This window comes from Myripristis murdjan, chromosome 21 (assembly GCF_902150065.1).
Source record: "Myripristis murdjan chromosome 21, fMyrMur1.1, whole genome shotgun sequence".
Lineage (NCBI taxonomy): Eukaryota > Metazoa > Chordata > Actinopteri > Holocentriformes > Holocentridae > Myripristis > Myripristis murdjan.
The window spans coordinates 8084457-8108975 of record NC_044000.1 but is presented as its reverse complement, the minus strand read 5'-3'; the positions used below and the strand labels follow the sequence as shown (position 1 = coordinate 8108975).

General features: G+C 40.1%; 1 protein-coding gene across 2 annotated transcripts; it reads right to left on the bottom strand.

Annotated features, from left to right (window-relative positions):
• Positions 1-21352, bottom strand: LOC115379583 (glycerol kinase-like). 2 transcript variants are annotated; one of them, XM_030080307.1, is made up of 20 exons: positions 21149-21351; positions 17257-17330; positions 16230-16336; positions 15985-16062; positions 14268-14347; positions 13801-13938; positions 12878-12987; positions 12363-12429; positions 10450-10485; positions 10075-10142; positions 9221-9263; positions 9015-9095; positions 8501-8579; positions 7436-7532; positions 6928-7012; positions 4887-5007; positions 3679-3822; positions 2613-2699; positions 2269-2343; positions 1-1576 (listed from the first exon to the last, which is right to left on the bottom strand). In XM_030080307.1, exons 1-19 carry the CDS (start codon positions 21299-21301, stop codon positions 2270-2272), a joined length of 1722 nt encoding a protein of 573 aa, XP_029936167.1. In that variant the 5' UTR covers positions 21302-21351; the 3' UTR covers positions 1-1576; position 2269. The 2 variants fall into 2 exon arrangements, with proteins under 2 accessions (XP_029936167.1, XP_029936168.1); XM_030080308.1 differs by lacking the exon at positions 2269-2343 and having other exon boundaries at positions 21149-21352.
• Between the last annotated feature and the right edge of the window lie 3167 nt (positions 21353-24519).

Sequence of the window (24519 nt, the reverse complement as noted above, 5' to 3'; positions counted from 1 at the left end):
TCAGGTTTTCATCATGTTTATTACAATATCTGTACATTCCAGCAGAGTTTAGGGGCTCTTGCAACACACCGTTTGAAACAAATTACAGAGAGAACTAACACACAGGCATAAACATAAGAGTTTGGGAAATTATGTACATAACATTACAAAGTTGAGCACAGCTTGTTTTAAAAATCATGTATTTAATTATGAAGTCATCAGTCACAGGGGAGGATATTGCACCACATATGAGGGTGGAATAACTTAAACTTTCCCTTTAAATCATGTTACAAAAAATCGGTAACAAGATAGTAAAAAAAAAAAAGCTTGACGTGTATGCCATAATTTTCATCAGTTGTACAAGTGATCTGCAGTAATCCTGAACCACTGCTTCACTTGAGGAAATATAAAAATTGTAGAGGTAAAAACAGTTTGATTACATATGTAAAACATCTTGTCTTTACAGTTTTGCATAAGTGAACAGAGATGATCAGCATTGGGATTTCACCATAGTCTCTTGTCATTATGCTGACCCCAATGAGCTGAAGTCCCTTCATAAAAAACACTGGATTAAAAACACCATTCCTCTTTAAAACACAGTTGCATGGTTCCCATTTCATACTTTGCATACACATGATAAATTATAAAGTGCTTTTAAGTATGAGCTTGACATTAGAAGGTTCCATTTGTATCATGAATAGATCTTTTGTAACGCTGCCTTTTCTTTTCACACTAGCAAAACTAATTCACCTGTGTATTTGCATTTTTTACCCTGTTGGGGAAAAGCATCCCATGTAAAGACCTGTCACTAGAGGAACAGCCCATGTATACCTGTTTTTTTGGACTAAAATATCTGATGGAACATTTTAATTCCAAGGACTGTCTCATTTGTGTCAGGTTTCTTCAATTCAAACCCGACATGAGACAAGCAGCAACCATTGTCAAGATCTATTTTAGTCCCACTCAACATCTGGAACATGTGTTCAATGTAGTGGCTGGATCTAGTAGTAAGGTTAAGAAAACAAAAACAAAATTTTAAAACAAACTAGGAACAAATGTTAAAATAGGACGGTGTCCCTTTTTGCTATAAAGATCAGGCACAATAGACTGTTTTTTACTTGAAACTATCAACTATAAACACCTGATTTTTCCTTTGAAACACTGCATGATCTGACTAAGAGACAGGAACTGAAGATGACAAATCAGTTTTGAACAATTCCAGACAAGGACATTTTTACTCTTCCCTAAAGAATAAGAATAAAGTGTCCTGAAAGTGTTTTTTTCAGTTGCTTCAAAAAGCACCACAGGCTGTTTTATGGTCATTCTAGTTGGCACTTGAGGGTGACGGCACAGTTTAGGTCTTGTCAGTGAATATATACACAAAATAAAATAAGCATAACATTAACTTGTCCATAGCCGTCTTGCTGACACGGGATGCTGCTACCAGCGTGCCAACAACTGCTTGAGATAACTCATGCGCAAACTACATCATGCGGTCATCAAGTGGCGTGCTCATGTTTCACATATTTCCTCATCCAGTCTCGTCCCATAAAAACTCTCCATGTGTCCACGATTATCTTGAGCCACGTTTAAGGATCTGTGAGACAAAAAGAGACAAGATTAGGTGAGACCAGAGTGTAAACATGGAGTCTTCAAGCTTAATGCAGAGTGGAGGAGAAGCAAAGCAGTTAGTTCCAGGTATTGTCTGAAACTGTCAAACAGCTTGCAGCCAAACACAAATGTAAACCATTTTCTTCCAAGGAACTGAGAGAGAGAACAGAAATAAAGAGCAACACGCACACTCAGGTACATTCAGACACACAATGTGCAGGTTGGACCGCTACATCAGGCCATTTCGCTGAAATGTCTTCCTTTGGACATTTCAATATTTTTTCATTGCAAATTAATTCTTTATTAAAAAGGTCTAAAGTATCCCAGGGTTCCCATATTTCCTTAAAAACACTGCTGACCCTGAGAGAATAGCATTAGTCTGGGTCACATGATATTGTTTCAGAGGTGGTTCTACTATGACAAATCTTGGAAACACTTTATTGCTCATAATTTTGGTCAAGAAAAAGATCAAATTTGAAAGGTATATCAGCACTAAACACTGGCTGTCTGAGACAATGCTCTAAAACCATCAGTATTGGCCTTGAAAAACCCGCATCGGTCAAACCCTTCAATACACCGTGTTAGTGATGCCGGCCAGAAAATAAACCCCATTAACAACCACTGAAATGTTAGTGTCACAGTATTTTAAAATTTTGCATGCAGCAGCAAATGTCGGACCTTAGGGGTCCACCCTGGTCGGGGGAGGGGTGGGAGGGGCTGCCCAGGGGGCCCCGTTCATCTTCTTCCCTAGTCCTGTTGTCAGTAAAAGGAGAGAGCATCCACAGGTACATCATGGTCACATTCTAATATTTGTTCATGTAACCACTTGCAAAATTCTCAACATCTAGCTGAAATCAGTGGACATTATAAATAATTAGCATGTATATTGACGGTGTTTGTATGTAACTATATAACAGTTCTTTGTTGTGTCTTATGTTTCTTAAATTAACTACTGTGAATAAATACTATAAAAATAAAATACTACTGTGATTCGTGGTGACTGTATGTGTGCGGTTGTGTACCGTTGGTATTGCAGCAGGGCTCCGTGGTCTCCCAGTTCATGGCTTTCTGGACAGCTTTCTTCCAGCGGGCGAAGCGGAACTCGCTCTCTGTTGGGAACGGGGCAGTCAGTTAGTTACACTTTTTTTCCCTCTCCATACTATCATATAACCTAGGTAGTAGGGCTGAGTAATATGGACTAAATTAGACATCACAATATTTTTGATTACTTTGATACCGATACTGTGCCAATACTGTAGAGATGACTGTTAGTGCTTTCATTAGATATTTACATACTGCAGTGCAGCCTTTAACAACAGGAGAAGACAGCACTTATGTCATATCACAATATTATGATATCCAAACTCCCAGGCAATCTACAGTCTCATATCAAAATATAATATCTGAATTCCTAAGTAGTCTGAATTTCCAATAACAGACCATTTTTTGAGCAGTCCTTTTGACCTGAAATAGCAGGTAAACACAGTGTTCATGATGACATGAATTAAGGCTCTGTTGCATTTAGGTCTAACAGAGCCAGGGTCCTGCTGTTCATGGCCCACTGGAAAGACTGCAGAACCTTCATTTATGTCATTAGTTTACCTGCTATTTCATGTCAAAATGACTGCTGTGAAAAAGCTATTAAGATTTTTGCCAGCGTAAAAAGGTGGGAAAACTGTTCCTATTTCTTTCAGTCTGGTTTCAATTGTTAACAAAAAAGCTAATACAAACTATGCAAGTCAGAACAAAATGTCAAAATGCCTTTTGCATTTTCAATTTAAAAAAATATTTTAAAAGAAAATAAATAATATTATGTGAGAGTTTTCCCATATCTTACTGAGGAATCGAGACACAAAAATTCCTGTAGGTGGCACTAAGGGACAGAAGCAAGTCTGATCTGTTATCTACATTTACAGCATTTGAAAGAAAAATACACACCTTTTGTCTTTTGTGCTATCTTTCAAGTAATGTCCACTGTGGAAACTGTTTAAGTTTGGCATTATTAAGAAAAAATACAAGATGCCTATACATTTCTACAAGTCTTGGCAGTTGAAGCTAGATTCATTATCCAGGCTCTTGTTTCCCTACCGTCTGTGTTAATCTGGGGATGGTATGTCTCAGATGTGACGTTTGGGATGTTATCAGGGCTCAGGCTCCACACCTCCACCCCCTCCGCAGCACCCGCCGCCATGGCTGCACCCAGGGCAGTGGTTTCTGACATGGTGGGGCACACTGGACACAAAAACAAGGAGACGCACACAAGATTAAGCACAACCCTTTCTCCATATTCATTAGTCTTCATTTCAACAAGGCTACCTTAATCATTACCATTATTAAAGAAAGCTGACCAGGAGGGAATAACAACAGTCACAAATTTGTTTAATTCCCCATATAAACTCAGTGGCGACTTTATAAGGTCCACTTGTACCCTCTAATACAATCCAACTGTTCTGCCATAAAGTTTCCTTTTCTGCTGCCTATAATGCTCAGGTTTTCTTTTTGCCACAGTAATAGAGGTGTTCATTCAGTTCTGTTTAGCACTGAGCTCATAGTTAGTGCTGCTGTTGAACTGGAATGCATTTTACTGAGGTGTTTCTACTATTGTCCCCCTCATGTATATAAATAGGGAGGACAAAAAATTTGAAACACTTCTCAATATAATGTCGTCCAGTACAAGACCTCTGCAAACTGCAACCTCAATAATTATCATAGTATTGAACTGACACATTCTCCACAATGTCAACACAAACTGAACATTATAGACTTTCTTAAAAGGCAGAATTTATGGCAGAGTTTCCAGCCCTGCTGACACAGACACACACAAGCAAATTGGGCTGAAGGTCACAGTTGCAGAGTTGAACTGGTATCAGTAGCTAATGTCTAATGTTCATGTGTACATTGACGTAGACATAAACAAGTTTGTACTCGTGTCCTTGAATTGCTCAGTATGTCAATGGCCAATTTAAGTCAAGGGTCATCTGTACTGACAAAAACAGGCTTCTAAACGTCAGAGTTGTTGGGATAAGGGGAGACGAGTCTAATTGAGGCTGCTAATGTGTGTTCTTCTGTTTTATTCTCCAGGGCAAGTCAAAACAACATGAAAACAAAGGAAAACCAGTCTGTTTGGTGATTAAGCTGTTACTGATATTCAATGACATATTCCAGCATATTCTAAATTCTCTGACTTCCCATGACTGGAATAGACTTTGCAACATCACATGGGAATAGCTTTATCAATTGCGTGTGTACATGGGTGAGTATGTGAATAGTGTATGGGTGCAGGTGTGTCCTCTTACCAACGGGAATGCAGAGAATGTCGGCCTGCAGCTGCATCAGTAACCTGTTGGAGGTCATGCCTCCATCCACCTGCAGCTGCTTCAGAGGGATGCCGCTGTCCTGCTTCATCGCATCAAGGATCTGATACAAATAACATATAATTCTGCCCTCAGTTAAACCTATCCAAGGTCTGACAATATCACCTCCACCACCATCAAGCACAACATGCCTGTTCAATTTAACTCAGGCAGATAATCAATACGGGTCACTCAGTCATTGACTACAGTATTGGATTCTGTCATGATGAATTACAAAGATTCTATTGGCAAAACAGCACTGAAAACAGGTAAGTGGACATTTGTGAAAAATGTTAATTAAATGTAATCAATCAAGTTGTTTGTTAAAATTATTTTTGGTAGGTGACAGGAGCATTTCATTTCCAACACTGCCCCTGGCATTCCATGATACTATCAAGTAAAAACTTCCAAACTCTGGTTTTGAGGATGTGCACACTTTAACTTCCATAGAGGAATTATTTAGCCCCATAGTTCTCAAAGTGGGGTTCGCGGACCCCCAGGAGTCCGCAATGCATAGCCAGGGGGTCCGCGAAAAAAGTCACGGAAATGTATTTTTTTATTATTATTAATTTTTAAAAAACGGTTTGGGGGGAGGGGCGTTAAACTGTGAAATAATCGATTGGCTCTGCCGTTTCTTGCTAATGTGCGATTGGCCATCCCCACGGTCACTCCATGTGGTTGTAAAAAAGCGCTGGAGGACACGCACAGCGGAGTTTGTTTGGCTGGTTGGCCAGCAGCTACGCACACGGACTGTTTTATTCACTGTTTATTTCGTCAGGTGGCAGTTAGAACAATAGTTCAGCATGCTTCTTTGACATGAGAGCTTTTATCAGGCACATTTGCCTGTTGTCTCTAGGGAAGCAGGAATTATCCATTTTTACTAACCGTGATTTAAAATGTTAAGCTTATAGAACTGTAGAGTTTTTTTTTTTTTTTCAAATAAGAGCAAGGCAATGGACCCTAATCTGTTTGTATTTAGGTATTTAGTGTCAAACATTTATTTTATTTTATTTATGTTTCTGTATGGTGTTGTTGATGTACAGTATGATGCACAGTTGCACTTAAGACAAGAACTCGGTTAAATTACCTGCTTGTCTTTCTTTAGTTGCCTTTAACTTACAACATTACAGAATTATTTAATACTTGTAGTCAGTATAGATATTCATATATGCAGTATAAATAATGTCAATCCCGTACTAGTTTTTATTTTTTCTGATTATGATCGTTTGCTTGTTTATTTGATCAGCTCTACATGATGTGAAATTGCAGTCATAAATGCAAAAAACATCAACTTTCAGGGGCGCACCCCTGGAGCGCTTTTATGTCCCCACCAATGTCAAAATCAAACCTTCACCCTTGGATGAGGCTATGTGCTAATGCTGCTAATCAACAAGCTAAGAGTACAAATGTGGTTATAAGTATTATGCTTATCGGTGTTGCGAGTGTCAGGAGGTCCCTGGAAAATTTTGATTCAGATTCAGATTCAGATTGCTTTATTAGTCCCCGAGGGGCAATTCGGTTTCTTGACCCCTCCAGGGGGTCCCTGGGCCAAAAAAAGTTTGAGAACCCCTGATTAAGCCTATGGAAAACAAGATAAGCCTTGCAGTTGTGCATTTTCAAAACCCCAAAGGATAAACCTGAAGAAGCACAGTGATCAATGTGAAGGCAAGGCTGTTTGAGATTTCAGCTACAGAAAAGCACCCGCTGAGCTGGCAAGGATTCAGTGTCTTTCTCAAGGACACTTCAGCAGGACGGGCACGTGGGCTTGACCCCGAGTTTTCCAGTTGTGGGACGGGCCAAGCTGCATAGCTGGCATAGCCGCCAACCACTAGAATCACTACACATTGTGCTCTCATTAAGATTGATTCAAGCAGTGTTGATTCGGTTGTCACTTGAGCATTTCTAAATCAGCTCCATGACATATCACCTGCATCCTCATAGCAAGTGAAGCAGCACCAGTATATCAACAGGAAATATGGCTCACCTCTCTGGTCTGGAAGCACACGGCCTCAAGGGCAGCGAACGCTAAGTGGTTCCTGTTGGTGAACTGAGTGAGCCCACAGATGATTCTAGAAAGCACAGAAGAAACAGATAAGACAAGAAAACAACTTCTGGCACACGTAGTAACAGGTTAGCTAAACATTACTTTTATTCAGAGCATGTCAATACAGGCAGAGAAACAGCCAGTTCAGAACCCAGAGTTTATCCATACACACCAAGCACCATGAAAGTAAGCTTCCCCCTTGCTGAAGTGTCTTTGCGCAAGACACTGAAAAGGTTTTTTTTTTTTTTTTTTTTTTTTTTTTTTTTTTTTTTTTAATTACTTCATGGGGGAATCAATAAAGTACTGTATTATATGTTATGGTTTCTCATATTTGATGAGTTGCTAGTTAAATCATACCTCACACTATAACCACCCACTCTCACACATCAATAGACTGTGCCTCCCCAGCCCCGGGTATACATAGTGTTTAATGAGTAGACTGTCTCACCCTCTGGCACTGGGCTCCCAGTAGGGGGCGTAGAGCCCGGAGAAGGCTGGCACAAAGTAACAGCCATAGGAAGAGCCCGCTGCAGCTGCCAGTTTCTCTGATATGAGAAGAGGACGAGAAAGTTGTAATTTAAACAATATCACCTTTTACTGCTGTATATATGGAAAACTGATGGAGCTGCTACAGTATGATGTGACTTGAACCCTGATTCTCTGGTTGAAGCATTTCCTACACCACCACCTTGATACCCTGAGACCTACAATGGCCAAATTATTCAAGGCATCCACAGGTTTAAAAAAGCCAAATGAAAGCCTTTTAAAAGTTCAGTAGCACTTGGAAGAGAGTAACCAAGGGAGAATGAACAAATAAATCTGGGAAAAGCAGTGCATTTTGGACTGAGCAAAATGAATGAAATTTCTAAAACTACATGCAACACAAAGCATGTTTTATGTATTGTACTACTAAACCTACTCTAATTCCCCCCAGATTCATCTCAGCCACATTTTTTACTTGTGTGACATTCACAACGGAAACACAATCACAATAACCAAAGCAGCTGTTTTGTTTAACACATGCGTCTCAGGTCCGTCACACATATGTGCTGCGTCTGTTTAGCATTTGAGTCTATTTTTACTCAACTGACACACATCTCAAATCACTTCCCATTTTTTCCCCAAGAGGGGTTGCTGGTAAATGCATCATGAAGCATGTGCAATGCACACAGTGAAGACACACATCTTTATGTGTATTAAGATACGTTGGGACTTTTTTTTTTTTTTTTTTTTTTAGGACCAACGGACACCACTGTGATCATCAATTTGGAAACAAAACATATTATATGGGATATTATTTACAAACTAAATAAATTAATGAATAAGTGTGTTTTTGGGGCTGGAATACAAATCCTTTATGAATTATTACATAAACTGACCCCTTGGTTTGTAAAAGTGACCATTTTCAGGAATGACCACTGTATTTATGAAAGAGCTGTGAGTTTCATGCAGTGGAGTTGAAGCAGCTGGGAACAAAAACTTTCCAAAAAAGAGTGTGAGCTAGTTTAAGTACCGATCTCAGAAGTGGACTGGACGATGCCCATGTTGTCCTTCAGCCACCGCACCACTGCCCCCGCTATGGCCACTGAACCCTGGGAGGCAGACCCATGGGAAACCAGTCACATGTCACAATTCACATTCCTCTAGTTTAATTATTTTTCAACAAACAATAAAAATGGTTTAGTCAAATGATTTTTCTCAAAATCATTTTTTTACTAGAGTATTAAGTATTAAAAAAAACAATACATTTTTGCCATATTGAATTAATCCTGCATGCATGAGTAAACTTATGTGACAAAATGCCATTTACTGCAATATGACATAAGAAAATAAAACCCTACTCACACCACATAGTGACACTGCATTGACTTAATGGCTTTAACCCTCATTTTCTGCCTATTTTTGATTAAACAGTTATCTCTCACTTCATGGAGAAAAAATTAACACAAACTGTGTTTATGGCATTCTTCTACTTACTTTAATCTGACATATCATGTGTATATAAACAAGCACACACATGTACTCACCTCTAGTGCATAGCAAGGTGGCTGGTCTTTCCCCATTTTGTAGGCAACTGTGGTCAGCAGGCCATGGTCTGACATAACCGGCTGGTAAAGGCAGTGCAAGAGAGAGAAACACAGTGAAACAACAAAAAGAGAATACAAGGCAACAAAAAAGAGTTTAATTAAGAAGCATGTAAGGGCTTTTAGTCCTTCTGGGTGCATCATCCTACCTTGGTTCCTGTGTTTCTGAGCAGGAAGCAACCCGTCCCATAGCTTTGAATGACAAGAAGAGAGAAACGAGTAAGAAAGACAAGACAAAGGACAAAATCCATGATATTCAAACTGATGGTGTTATTTAAAACTTCATTCAAATATAAATCACCCATAGCTCTGCTTAAGTTAAATAAAGTACACAGCCCATAGCTACAGATGCTCAGAACTAGTTCTGCTTGTTCTATAGAGGGACACCACTAGGACGGACATACACACGGACACACACAAGCTAACAAGGAAATAGCTGTATGGCCACACCTATGTTGCAGACCTTTGTCACAGCAGCCATTTTGACATAAGATTTTGAGAGAGATGGCTACTCCATCTTGGTGTTCACTTATCCTTATTTCCTTATTAATATCACTTTATGGTTTACTTGTTCTTGAAGTCATTAAAACAGGTTATAGGAAAAAAGTGGTTGAAGTAATCAACATTCTCATCCTCCTTCCATTCTTCCTCTGCAATGCTGCACAACTGCTAGTAAGTAAATGTGTTCTGCTAAACCTGCTTTAATAGCCAGTGGGGAATGCGATAAAGGTAATAGACCTGGCCTTGTTGAGCCCACAATGACTTTATTTGTGTTTATTGCATCTTTGCGAGATTCCTATGTTATGTAATCCTGACATTTTGCAATCTTTCTCTGTCTTTAACGGCACAAGAAAACAGACGTATTATTGTGACAGTTGCAAAAACAAAAAAAAAAAAAAAAAGAACTTAAAGACCATTAAATAATCACAGGATACGGTTTCTTAAGGATAAATAACATCACAGTAGCTAAATTGATAATACATGCTGTGTATTGAGGCCTTACGTGTTTTTGGCCTGGCCGTCCTTGAAGCACATCTGACCGACCAAGGCAGCTGACTGGTCACCTAAACACTGACATACAAGAAGAAGCTGATGTCAGTCACACATTTCGATAAAGAAGCAACCACCAAGTGCTCTATCTATTTTCACACACTATACACACACTTGAGGATGCATGTGGATACACACACAGTCACACACAGTAAAACAACCACCCTCCAAAACTACTGGAGGAAAGCACACACTCCCCTCAACCATTCATTCTTTCTTCCTTGAGTGCAAACATGCGGACTGTGGAACACACCCCGTCTCATCTTACAGTTAAGCAAACAGAGATTGGACTATTCTGACAGAGTTGCATAATTGGGAAAATCCTTACCCCGGAGATTGGAACCCCTGCAAGAGAGCTGGATTTCTGGGAGGAAGAGCACGAGAAAGCATGTTTAGCCATGTTGGTCATACCAATCGATTGACAATCCTTACAACGTCTTTCTCATTGAAAAGGGGACTAATCAGGCAGGAACAGTTTGAAGCTAATAGTGTATATAATAATGGAATGAAATGTACTCCTTTTCCAGGACTATAAAAATGACCACACTGGACTTTAAAATGTGACTGTTTACATTTTCACTTTTCAAAAAATGAACAGCTGAACTGATAATGCAATTAACAGTCAACATTACCACAACTTTGTGACAGATATGGATTTGGTTCCTGTTAACTATAAGGCTACATTTAAAAGAGGATGAACATGTATCAGCTTTGATGATGATATTATCAGTTCAGTGATTATTGAAAATCAACAACTTGGCTATTAGGTAATAAAACCTGATGACTGTATGATCATATTCACAGGAAAAGTTATCTCATCGGTGTGGAGTTCTTTATGGGAAATTCATGACATAAACAAGATTATTTTACTATTAGCTGGAATTACATCAGTAGGAAGTTATTAAAGTAAACAGCTGCAACACTTCTGTTCTTGGCCAGTTGTGCAAAAGGCTGCAGTAACTACACGTGGTTGCATGTCACTGACTGATTATGAACTGACTCACTATGACAGAAAAAATGGTGCCTTTAGAAATGTCTGGAAAATAATCTAAAGCAATTATTTTGATTGAGGCCTCATAAAAGGTAGGAGTCTTTGCCTGTCTTCTATCTCCACTAGTTAGATAAGTGGCAATAATGAGTATAGGTTGGGAAAACAAATTTCATCAAGAAGACAAGCAGCTATGTCATGGGGCCATGTGGAAAGACATTTTTAACAGGATGTAGGTGGAGGCATGACGGCAACAAAGACACAAAGTCTCAGTCAATTTGAGAACAGGTAGCAAACATTTTGGAAAGATCAACCCCAAACCAACCGAGGACAATGAAAGAAGCCGCCACTTCGCTGACCTCTGGACTGAGGGCAAAGTGCAGGTTGCACAGAAATTTAACACCACTGACCCTGATGTGGACAGATAAAATCCGTATGGACAAACAAAAAGTGTGTGTGTTTGTCTTTGTTTGATAAGTCAGAGTGTTCTCCTATCATTGCTACATATATCATTTCAACCTTTTTGAACATTCCCTTTTTTTAAATGTCTCTTGGTTCTTTTAGAGCAATATGATGGTTATATTATTATTGGATAAAGGCTTCAACTGCATTCTCTACGGCCTCACTATATCATTACAACATCAGTTATCATGAGAAAAACATAAGGTCTTGTCAGGTCATACACCACGGTGATTATGGACAAGACACTATGAAACGATTCAAACAATTAAAAAAAAAAAGATAAGAAAAAAAAACTGCAGCCACGCAATCAGGTCATTTCATAGAAGTGCATTTCTTCCTTATCAGTGGAATGGAAAACAGACTAAAAACATGTTTTGATACCAAATCAAGGATCATAGTGTTAATGCTGTTCAGCAGGAATTCTTCGGAAAGTTCAAAAGGGCATTTATATATATATATATATCCTTTATTGCATCCTAATCTAGACTTTATGAGTACATTATCTGTTATTCTGAAGACCACAACCCTGGATCTTATCAGGTTACACAAGGGTTACAGCAATCATAATATTCACCTGAATCTTCACCTGAATCTTTTATGACTGTACTTAGTCTCATTACAGAGTTATAATCCCTTTCTCTTGAAAGAGCTGGAAAAAAGAGACATGTGGGTCATGTCTGATAAGGTCTGTCTCAAAACATAAACAGTACCACAGAATTACAGATGTACTTGGATAAAAATACACATGCAAACACACACAAAAGCTTAATCTGAAGGTTATCTGGACTTACCATCCAGCCATATATTTCAGAGGAGGTCCTGACTTTGGGGAGAATTTCCATTGGGATGTCAAAGTACCTAGAGGCAGCACAATAGCAATCAATCATGTTGATGCACATCCATGCCACTGAATACAATACAACACACAGTGATTCCACTGTCTGCATGCATGCCAGCAATTAGCAGCTACAAGACATGATAAACCGGAAAAATGAGACAGAGATTGTTTAAATGTTTGCACTGACTAACTGTTTATCTTGAGGGAAAACACTCCTTCAACACAAACCTTAAGCTCTGTAAGCCTTATGTACCACACCAACACACACATCTGAAGCTACTGTGTGACATATACTTGTATCTCTGTATGTTAGCAACAGAAACGATATCTATTCATAGTGCTGACCTGTTAAAATGCCAGTATGTGCTTAAGTTGACAGTCCCTGCAAGTGGCTAAATCGTCTACACTACTTACTTTATTCAGCATGCTTTAAGTAATATTACTCAAACATTCTCAGGTTCCCTTTACCTGCAGAGCTCGGGATCCCAGTCCATGGTGTGAATGTTGAAGAGCATGGTGCGACTGGCGTTGGAGACGTCTGTGCAGTGGACCCCTCCATTCCTGCCTCCTGTCAGGCACTAAGGAGACACACAACAATATTGAAAAGACTTCACTCTGCTGAAATGGAGCCAAAAAAAAAAAAAAAAAATACTTGACACAGTAATCTAGATTCAAAGGACCTGTGGCCAAAATGGAAATGTGCTTTATTGTCTAACGCATGGAAAGAGTTTGCTGCATCAGGACAATTAACACAGCTCCAAGTAATGACTGGGACAGACTAGAAGACTATTCTAGTGCTGATACAGACAAAATGCTTGCCATTTGGTCAGGAAGCTCTTCACACCAGCCAGTGAGATAAAGGCAGGTATCACACATGAAGACGAGGCAATCACACACTACCCGATCTTGTCCTTCAAAAATATCTACTTATTCATCCAGAACAGTTCGTTGTAAATATAATAAAACAGGTTCTGCATTTTACATTTAAATCCTAATTCTAAATGTACAACTGGGCAGTGTTGGTTCTCTACTACTTCATTTTCTTTTTCTTGTATCTGAACTCTTATTGGTTACTCCCAGTATTACTCTCAGATTTCAGCTTTGGTGAATGTTGTATCCGTTCATACTGCGTGCACATGATCAGATTCAGCAAAACAAAATCCAAAACTTTCAGAAAGAAAATTGTCAGACCGGTGTCTGTACTCTTGTGCCTATTCACATTACAGGATAATGTGGTTAAGTAGCTGACAAATTATTAAAGAATCAATCAGGTGTGTCTGTGGCAAATGATCAACTCTCAGTCAAAAACATTACAGAAATTAACTATAGCTGCTGGAATCTGTTGGGACAGCTGAGGAAGTAGTTTCTGTGGGCTTTGAGTGGCTCCCTACCCAGATGATCCAGGAGTCCACTGTGCCGAACATGGCCCGCTGACTCAGCACCGCCTGTTGCACCTCCTCCACGTTGTCCAGCAGCCAGCGCAGCTTCACTGCACTGAAGTAGGTGCTGATGGGAAGGCCCGTCTTGTGCTGGAGATGAAATGAGTAGAAGCACAGATGAGAGCAGTGGTGGGTGACATTCACGATGTGGGCAAAACACATACAGTAACCAGATAAAATGATACAAGGAATAATCTTCAGAATGTTCATATAAATGAATGTTTGGGTATTCTACCAACCACTGATAAAACACAACAGCTGTACATTTACATATGTGATGTTCCAGACACTGTTTCCAACAAGAATGGTTTATGATAAACAAAAAAAATGGGTAATTGCACACATCTACAGCCTGATTCTACAGTCTGACAGAAAAGCAGAAACAAAAAGTACACTTCTTGTCTATCATGTCCTCTCACCTTTAGATGGTTCTTGTTTCTGCCGGGGGCCTTATTGATGAGCCTCTCCACTGTTGACTGAGTGCGCAGGTCCAGCCACACTAAAGACACAGCAGAGGGGACAGGTTACTCACAAGATCCTGGAGCTCTGAGATGAGCAAAATATCAAACTACATTCCTTACATTCTTTACAAAGCCTACAAAGACTCAACCTCCTGTGCAGACGTTACAGTAAGTAGTCAATGGCATGGCATGAAATCAGCATTGGTACTGAGGTAAAAAAAAAAACAAAACAAAACAAAAAAAACTCTGCTATAGTGAAAACATGCTCTCAACACATTTTCTATGGTGACAGTGTTCTTTATGACTTGAGGCAACTGGTTCTTTGTAGACCTACAAAGAACCACTAGTGCCGGATCAATAAAGTATTTTTGATTCTTATTCTGATTTCTAATGGGAAAAACACACACACACACACACACACACACACACACACACACAAACATTGCCAATCATGCTGCAGCCACGCCCCCTGATGGGGTGATCTTCTCAGACTTTGTTTATGGTAAGAAATCCCCTGACTACACATGGCTACACATTAATCAGAACATACCCTCAAACTTAATTTGGCAAATTACTCAAAATGTAAAGCTTATATTTATTTATGTAATTATGTCTACAAATAATTTATATATTCCTTTTCATAATTAAACAGGCCAAACAGGCTTCTTGAAGTACCCTGAGGCATTGGGGGTTTAATAAGCCACCATCAGTCCCTTTCGCTGAATAGAAACCGAGAGGCAGTGTTAACAAACTGCAGATGAACCAGAGGGCCCAGCTGAATCTAAAGAGCTTGCGGGTAGTATGACAGGCCCTTCTTTGCTTGTGATATCTGCAGCGGAGCCACTGGCTTGGAGTGGGTGGAGTATGCTTGTATTCATCTCCTACTCAGATTCCTCAACACTGGGCCTCCCCTGGGGGAGTGCTGACATATCACAGTACTGTACAACATGATGTAATCTACACATGTGCTGCGGCGTTTCCCCCATGACATAACTTGCCATGAGGGAAACTTGCTATGTTGTTGACATAACAAACTTTCTCCATACTGAAGTATGGAGAGGCAAATTTCATACACCACAAGTTTAAAATCAAGTGGAATTCCTAAGCACAGTTTAACAAATACTTGTAAGCGCTGGCTTCACATGTTAAGTTTGAGGGGGAAAAGTCATTTAAATTAATTAAGTTTTTTCCTGTCAGCTAACCTCCCACATCATTATTATTATTATCATTATTATGTCAGAAGAAGCCATTGCCATTTGTTTTAAATGTTAAAAACATTTTTTCCAGACTTACAGTATGTGTATTCATCTGCTTTTAGAATGTGGGGGATAATTTTCTTGTGTTTGTTGTTACATTTTTGTCTGTTATCTTTTTCTTTGAACTGAGCAAGACACTATATAACTAAGTGTATGGAGATCTATCTATCTATCTATCTATCTAGATATAGATATATAGATATTTATACACATAATAGTACATATATAAAGTTGACTTGTTTTACTTGCAACATCTGAGAATGGCTTAATCGCCTTAATGGCTTGAACAAGAACAGAACAGACATTGTGCAAATTCAAGCTGGATGGGATTTACTTTTGGAGCTATGACAAAAGAATATTTTACTGCAATGTTCCTTGAACCAGTCATGCAGTGCACCAAAGAGAAGCCTGGCACCCACCGATGGCATTGTAGAGGGGCTCTCCAGTCTCTTTGTCCCAGACCAGGGTTGTCTCCCTCTGATTGGTCACTCCCACCGCTGAGAAAACAACAACAACAGAAATGTAAAGAAAACTTCCTCTTCCATCCATTTAACCCCCTAGGTTGGGTGTGTAAACTCTCAGCTTTTGTCTTCAAACCCCAGCTGGGAGCAGTCAACATTCAATCTTGGGTATCAGTGCACGCATGCATGCACAAGTAACCCACCTTTTATGTTGGAGAGATCGATGTTGAGCTGACCAAGTTTCTCACAAGTCCTCTCCATGCACTCGTAGACTGACTGCATTATCTCCTTGGGGTCTTCCTCCACCCATCTGATTGAAACACACACATACATTCATTGAAACAAATGCCTCGATTATGTTCTTCTTCTTGAGAGCCAGTTATAGCCCTTTTCCACCAGGCTGGTTGGAGGGTCAGTGCCTAATTTTGAAACCAGTTCTTCACGTTTTGACAGCCAAAGAAATTTGTCTCAGCCAGGAAAACTGGTTCCACAGCAGCACCAACACTTTGCTGGTCTACAACAAAGAACTGCTTACATCTGGTACTGGGGGTGGGATTATCAATCAGAGCAGTGTTTCAGCTGAGTCGGGACCCAGCGAAACACTGTGAAATGACAATAAAAAGCTGAATAAATCAAATCAAAACAGTCATGAAGCATCAGACTATTTAATAAACCCATTTTAACCCACACTTGCTGAAAGATCATATCAACCTCTGACCTATTAGTTGTCTCATATATATATATATATATATATATATATAAATAATGGTGTGCAGTGTGTGATGTTTTGTCTGTGGGTAAGTTGAATTCATGTGATTTCCTTGACAAAAATCTTCGATTTAAGCTGCAGCAACAACTTTTGCAAATCAGCCTGGACTGACATGCTTAAGTTTACTCTAAAATCTAGATCTAAAATCTAGTTTGAGATCATGGTTGCATCAGAAAATGCTGAGTGGCCATGCCCTTTCTTTCTCGGGCTGCCTGCAATAAAATAAGACACAGACCTTGGACTCCATGTTATACCCAAAATAAAATTAGTGAATCATCTAAAATGCAGTTAAATTGTAACCTGAGTAAGCCACTGAACATACCTGGGAAGAAGAAAGTCTTTGCTGCCCTAATTTGCTGCATGTTTTTTTTTTTTTTTTTTTTTTTTTGGGTTGGGTTTAAATAGTTTAATGAGAGCCCTGGATTTGTGCTGAGGGTGTCACTGAGGTCAAGTAAACTCACCCCTCCTTGGGGAAACTCTGGTTGATCTCCACTTGGTGGTGACTGATCAATTCAGCTGTTCTGGCATTGAACACCTGTGGAGGGAGGGCACAAATGAGAGGCTGGTTAGGCTGAGTTCATGAGAGGCCTCAAGAATAAAAATAAAACATTGAGCAGGAAATGTGACAGCATGACATGTGAGGAAGCCTCCTCTAAAAAGGAAAAGGTATGTGAAATTAGCAGAAACTTTGGAACAATAAATGTGAGAGGTGCTGAAAGACTTAAGCTAAATATTCTGTTGTGGGGTTATTTATGCCCTGCTAAATACTACAAAGTGGAAAGTGACAGGAGAGATGAGGGATCATGTGACAAATATCATCAGCCAGATTTGTTCTGTCTGCAGTGCATGTGCTGCAGCCCAACCTCCCACCAAGGAAAGGACAGAGAAGCGTTGGTTACTACAGAGAGGGAGAAATTAGGATGCGGCACAATAGTAATGCTTGCCTACACAGTCCCACTAAAGACAGTATTTCTTTTAATCAGCTGAGAGGATTAACCTGGGTAAAGGATTATCCCCCTGCTCTACAACGAGAGGAATACTCATACGCTTCAGCAAAGACACCACTCAGACTGTTGGGTGATATGATTACAACAGTAAAACCTACTGACACTGCTGTAAAAAAACCCCACTGGCCAACTGAGGAGCACCAACCTGAAGGGACATCTGACCCACAAGCAGTTTTTCTTCTTGTTGCATCATTGCACTTTTAGCGCTTTATTTATGATTCCCATTAAAGTTAACCGTGGACACTGGCCAGACACAGACACACAGATAAAGTGTCCCCTTTGACACAACCATAACAGGAGAGCAGTAACATTCACTTCAGGTCGAATAGCTACACAGAGAACAGGGTCGACATCACCTAGCCACAAAAAGACGGACCGTGTGACTGTGGCTGTGACAGTAAATGAGACATCTGACAAACGTCATTTTGAATTCAATATAGCCCTACACATATGTTGGCTCTTGGTTTTGACTATATCGTGTTCAGACAATATATAAAGCTGCATTAAGCAAGCTATGTATGTAAAAATACACTGGTCTTATCAGCCTAAATGACAAAATAGCGCTATAGTAGAGAAGAGAGTCTTCTCTCCTCTGACTGAGACTCATTGGGTAATTCCAAGTTGTCCAAATGTATTTGTGGTGTTGCGTATGTACACTTCTCCTCCATTAGTCACTAACTGAAACCCATAAGCAACAAGCAGCAGCAAGTCACCACTCTGTCCAGATAAAGATGCACTCCTCATGATTACCAAACCACCCCTCCACCCACACAAACCACTAAACAGACGAAATGTAGGTCAGAGGACTACCTCGACTTAAAATTCAAACAGTTATGCACAACGCTGATAGTTTCTGGGACAATTAACTATCTGTAGTCATGAAGGGGGTGCAGGGTTCTCGAGAAGGCATCTACTGCGTGTGTGTAATCCTGCAATTCTGAATCCCATGACATCATTTCAAACACACATTTAGAAACATATCTAAAGCACACATTTTCTATGATCATTTCTGTCTTCACATATTGTGGATACTTTGTGCCTAAACTTTCAGAAAGCCTCTTTCATTGCTACACTGTGTAGTAAATGCCACATCTGGACTGACAGAGAAAATTACTCAAGATGAGATGGATTTCAATATTTTTACATGGATAGAAATGCCAAAATGATTGAATACTCTAAAAAAAAAAAAAAAAAAAAAAAAAAAAGAAAAAGAAAAAGAAAAAGAAAAGCCCTAACCCTAACCCTTCAAAGCCTAAAGGTATGATTGGCTACTTGAAAACAAGAGGGAATGTCACCAGCGTCATGAACTCAGGCCCTGAAATGTCTCAAGAACTTGTGAGTGAACAGTGAAACAGTGGAAGTGTCCTACAAATGAAGGGTTTTTGTTTGTTTATTTGTTTGTTTTTTCTCCTTTGGTCACATTCCTAGTTTACAGGAAACCCTGAGAGATCACGAGGATTTAACTGAGAAGAGGCAAAACACAGGCATGTTAACTAGCTGAGAATGGCTTCAAAAATCCAAGAGTGTGGTGTCTGTCAAAGTCTTAAATCATCTCCAATCAAAGTTATTTCTGACAATACAGAAAATAACAAAAACTGGGAAGATTCCTGAAACCACATTTAAATTGTACAATTTCAGAGGACTCCAACAGCATGTGGAGATTAAAAACTAATCTTAGAGTTTAATCATAACCTACTGCTATCACTGAAAATGTTATTGTTTAGTGCAATTTTTGGCTTCTGCCACTGACCTCAAAACAACCTACCAGGTAAAAGTTTAACTCCATGTCAGAGTTACCATTCAAGTTCAAAGCCTGAGTTTCTTTACAAAGTGGATAAGCATTCATCCCAGGGCCTCAGCAAGGGTCAAAGGGCTCTTGAAAGAGACTCTGTCACCATTTACTAAAACATACTGGGACAAGGACATATCAACAGTTCGCTAGACAACACAATGTTTGTTAACCAAATAAAACAAACACCCTCCAAAAACATTCTCTCGTTCATTCATAGCTATATCTTCCCTAGTTATCATTTGCTGTTGGACTGGCTGTTGAACTTCTATCTACATCTGTCACAGGAACCAATGTTTATGCACCAAGTCAATGCCACTACTAGTGTTTGGATACTTCATTTGATACCTCAAATATGGTATTTGCAGTGTTTTGATACCGAATACCTTGGAACATGATACCTCACTCTGTAACTCAGTGTTGTTACTCTTATGTAGCCTTAGCCTTTATGTTTTAATACTTTAAACTCTTCAAATGTCAGTCACGATTAAAATGAGCACATCATCAAACCATTTTATTTATTGTCAGAGGAGGACATTGTATAAAGCTCCTCTAAATTGAAATGAGGCTACAGGCCAGCGCTGCTCTTGTAAATCAGTTTAATGACCTGAAACACAAAGTTTGGTGTTTTTAAATAAAGGAAGTGTGTACTGGATGGAATCAGTTATTGAGAATCTTCTGATAGTGTTGGTCAACTACCGAATATCTGGTGTTGTGACATGACATCCTTACTTTGTATCACATCTATCTGACTGAACTGTTTGTTGCATCCCATGGCCAGCCTGTATCTTTCAGCTTCATGCCAATGGATCACTTGACAGTGAGGCTAAGCCTTTCACAGCCGTGCACTCCATCCGTATAGAGCACTTTAAATACCAGAAGTGTTGACAATTCAGCTTGGAAGAACTGTGGGTTTCTTTCAGGCATTATTGAGTCCTCAGTCAGCCCACAGGGAGGCTGCTGGTCTCAAACAAAACATGACTGCTTGACGACAGAATGCGGTTCAACTGAGCATTGATCAGTTCAGCTGTTTTTTACTAATGAGGCTTCCAGAGAAGCTTCAACATCTACAGGTTGGCACTCTGCCCCTTACACTGAAAAGGATCAGCAGAGCATAACATTCATCCTCACAGTCTCTCTGGGCACATGCAGTGTGCTTGATTCACCAGCAGGTGCGCACCGACGGAACAGAGCAATGGTTTCATTATATTGGCTCATTTCACTACGAAGTCGCTTATTTGTAATTTTAGAAGTTACTAACGGGTTAACAGCTGATAAATAACAGCGGACTGGGTCTGCTTAAAGATTAAATTAGTACGTAGTGCGGTGGTACAGTCATTTCCAGTCGTTGTAAGGCATTTCAATCACAGGCTACGGTATTTTCTGGATAAAAAGACGGAAAATGTGGAAAAGAGTCAAACACGCCATTTAAAACGTATTTTTTGTGTTTAAATCTCCAACGAATGGGGAGGGGAAAACGCAGAGGGAGGACACGGGTCCTCGAAGAAGTAAACGTAAGCAGTTTGGCTAGCTAACTAGCTGGCTCGTGCGACTCACCAGAAACCTCGTCGAGCTCGTGCCCTGGTCAACGGCAGCGACCAGCGGGTCCATCGTCGTGTTTCCTCTTCTCCGTTCAAAACACCCAGAAGTCGCTGTTCGCCACCTACAGCTGCTGACCGGCTCCGGCTCCTCGGTACGGCTGTGCAGCATCCACCGCTCCTCGTGATGGGTAGGGCGCCCGGGCGGTGAGAGCGAGCGTAATAGGAAGTACCGGAACCGGTCCGGGTAGAAGGAACGCTCCTGATTGGCTACTCGTGAGAAGGCGTTGGCTACATCTTGTCCAATCAGGTTCGGGGGAGCGTCTCATCGAAAGAGGTCATCCTTGATACTGTCCGGTCGAAAGCGCCTGCCTCCATGTGGCTCTCTGGGAAGAGATGGGGAGGGGGCTTCATGGTGAGTATCGCCAAAAATAATAATAATAAAAAAAATAATTGTCCGACAGAGAGTATCTTAGTCCCTCAAGTTCACTAAAAAACAACTTCCCAGCACACTTGTCCTGAGTAGATTCTCTCCCCGTTTCACGCACAAATACCGAAACAGCCCCCCCCCACCCACACACACACAATACGTCTCTTGCATACACCTCCCCCTCTCTCACTCATACAACTTGCTAGAAATAGTTGTCATGTTTAGCGTCTATCCTCCCCGACATACGCACACACACAGACACGCACGCACGCACGCACGCACACACTACCTAAATAATACCTTCTGCTCGCCCATGTGCACACAAACACTAAATTATTGTGTTGCATCTGTTTATCTCATAAACATTATGCTGTTCCCTTCTCTCTCTCTCTCTCTCTCTCTCTCTCTCTCTCTCTCTCTCTCTCTCTCTCTCTCTCTCTCTCTCCCTCTCTCTCTCACACACACACACACACACACACACACACACACTGACAGCCATCTGCAGCAGCTGTTGCAGCAGCGCTCTCTGTGCAAGCGGTCAAGCAGCTTGGGCCGAACACTGACCGCCCTTCTCTTCTTTCAGTCAGATGGGTCTCCTCCTCTGGTGATAATAAAGACCAAGCAGAGCCTAAAAATAGCACAGAGCTTTATTTGGCCTTGTAAGGAATCTCTCTACCAACTGTAAAACTGTATTGGGTTGTGGAGGCAGAATGACAGAGTTGTGTGGCAAATTGAAGAAATCCCATTGCTTTAACAGAGGAGAGACAGGTCAATAGATACTTTGTCCTTTACAAAGGGAAACTCAAAATTATGATTAAAAATCCTTAGTGTTGTTGGCGATTACTGTCTCAAATAATCTGCCTATGAGGAAATCAAAAGTGCAAGAAAACTTTTACTCTTTGGTAGTGATTAATTACATAAAGAAAACAAATTTTCCCATTTTTTTTCAGTACAGCCCCCTAATCCTCTAATATGATAGATACACTCTCAACCCTTTTTTATTGAGGAAAGGGGGGGTTAAATTCCTTCCTTTTCAAGATACCCTCAAGCTAAAGTGCAATCCAACAACCAGGTGGTCAGACCAGGGCCAGGGCCACCAACCCCCAACACAAGACCATTCATCTCTGCACTCTCCTGTCCTCAAGAGGAATTTGGAGGGGTGTGGCAAGAACAAAGGAGTGCAGCTCAATGACAAGTTAGTGTGTCAGCTCTGCTCAGTCTGTGTGTGATCATTTATTCATGGCTGCAATGGGACTGTCATCAGACAAGCCTGTAGTTTCTGTCTTCACACTCACTAAAGTTATGGCAGGGAGATGTCATTCAATTGTGTAAACCTTTTTTTTTTTGCAATCACTCATGTGAGTAACTCAGTCAGATGTGCACAGTGCAGATATTTATCAATACACATGATAACAATTTCCAGTCAATTACGCAGTATCATGCAACAGTGTTCTTCATGCTGACAGCGGTAACCTGTCAGTAACTAATATTTTGTGTAGATTTTCAGTACTTTGACCATTTTCATGCCAAGAGATTCTGTTTTAGCAGGGTGATAAAAATCTCTAAAACAGCATTTAGTTCATTGGTAGACTACAGTTTTACATTGAAACAAGATATTACTAATAATTACAGGAAATTCAGGTTACAGGCTTCCAATTTACAACCAGCTTAGTACTGGTCAATGCTATTACCCTAAAGGTTATTTCAGGAGTCTTATGAATTTTGCCCAGGAATTGTAGCAGGCTCTGACTCAGATTGCTACAGTCTGAGTTGTTCACCCTAAACACCCTCATCACATTGGTTATTGTTGTCACTGTGATGTGGGGACCATGAAAAACCTTTACTGTAGGACCTCTAGTGACACCTAGAGTGTGTTAGTCTGTCCTACAGCTTTTGAGCCCCACCATTAACTCGATACACTGTGCTGTTACATGTATTGCATTACAGTTTGACCAAGCTTGAGTTGTTTAAAACTGCAATAAGGAAAAATTGTGGGGTGAATTGTGTCACTGCAGCTGCAAAGAATGAAATAAATATTATAAGTGTTAAGAGGCCTGGAGGTTGTGTGATGTGTCACGACTGCAGTTGACGTGCAGTTTGGTGTGCCGCTTCCTCTGTTAAAGGCTTCAGTATGATCAAAACAACATGTTTAACGTGTTCTTGTGAACTAGCCATGGCAAAAATCTTCGTCTTTGAATTGCTTTTGTCTTTTTTTTTTTTTGCCTGACCAACTGAACAACCAGCTGTTGCAAATTACCCGAAAATGAGTGAAAAAAACATCTGTTTCCCGCTCTTTCTCTCCCAATAAATCAATAAAAAAATAAAAGCAACAAAATATTTTGAAATGACAAAAAACAAAGGTATCCATTTGTTTACACATTTAAAAAATATAATGAAATGATTTTTGTTCAGATGGTTGATTATAACCTGCTAAAATAAATGTCCTCCCACAAGCCTCTGGGTTTAAATACCATTGCCTGAGCTGCTGAATTTCATGCACTCCACAGTTCCAAGGACACTGATTTATTCTGCATTTAAAACATGTGCTTATGTAATCTGTCATGTTTAACAGGAGGGAGGAACAAGACACACAATTTAAGGTTCACAGTCAAAATTCCAATATTATAATTTTGATACATTTTACAGTAAAAAAAAAAAAAAAAAAAAAAAAAAAAAATACTACTAGTTACTACTACTAAACAATACACTCCAAGCCTGCCTGTCTGGATGTTTCCACCAAGTCTCTGCAAGCAGCACCAACCAGCCCTAGCCTCGTCTACCACTCCATCTTCAAAATAAATCTTGTGTTACACCTTGCCTTGCCTGCCTGGTTTTCTTTTCAGTTCTGGTTGTGTTCTTGACAGGTTTGGTGCTCTTAGAGGAAGCTCAGAGGAAGCCGTGTATCATGTAGCACTTTGCTGTGGTCATCAGGGCTGGTGTTAACAAAACCTGTCGTAGTC

Excerpts from the sequence above, each read along its gene's own strand:
- LOC115379583 (XM_030080307.1), bottom strand. The coding sequence starts at position 21,301 with ATGCTGCACAGCCGTACCGAGGAGCCGGAGCCGGTCAGCAGCTGTAGG. Across the intron at positions 17,331-21,148 it reads CGAGCTCGACGAGGTTTCTG|GTGTTCAATGCCAGAACAGC; the intron begins GTGAGTCGCACG and ends CTCCCTCCACAG. Across the intron at positions 9,264-10,074 it reads GACGGCCAGGCCAAAAACAC|CTATGGGACGGGTTGCTTCC; the intron begins GTAAGGCCTCAA and ends TGTCATTCAAAG.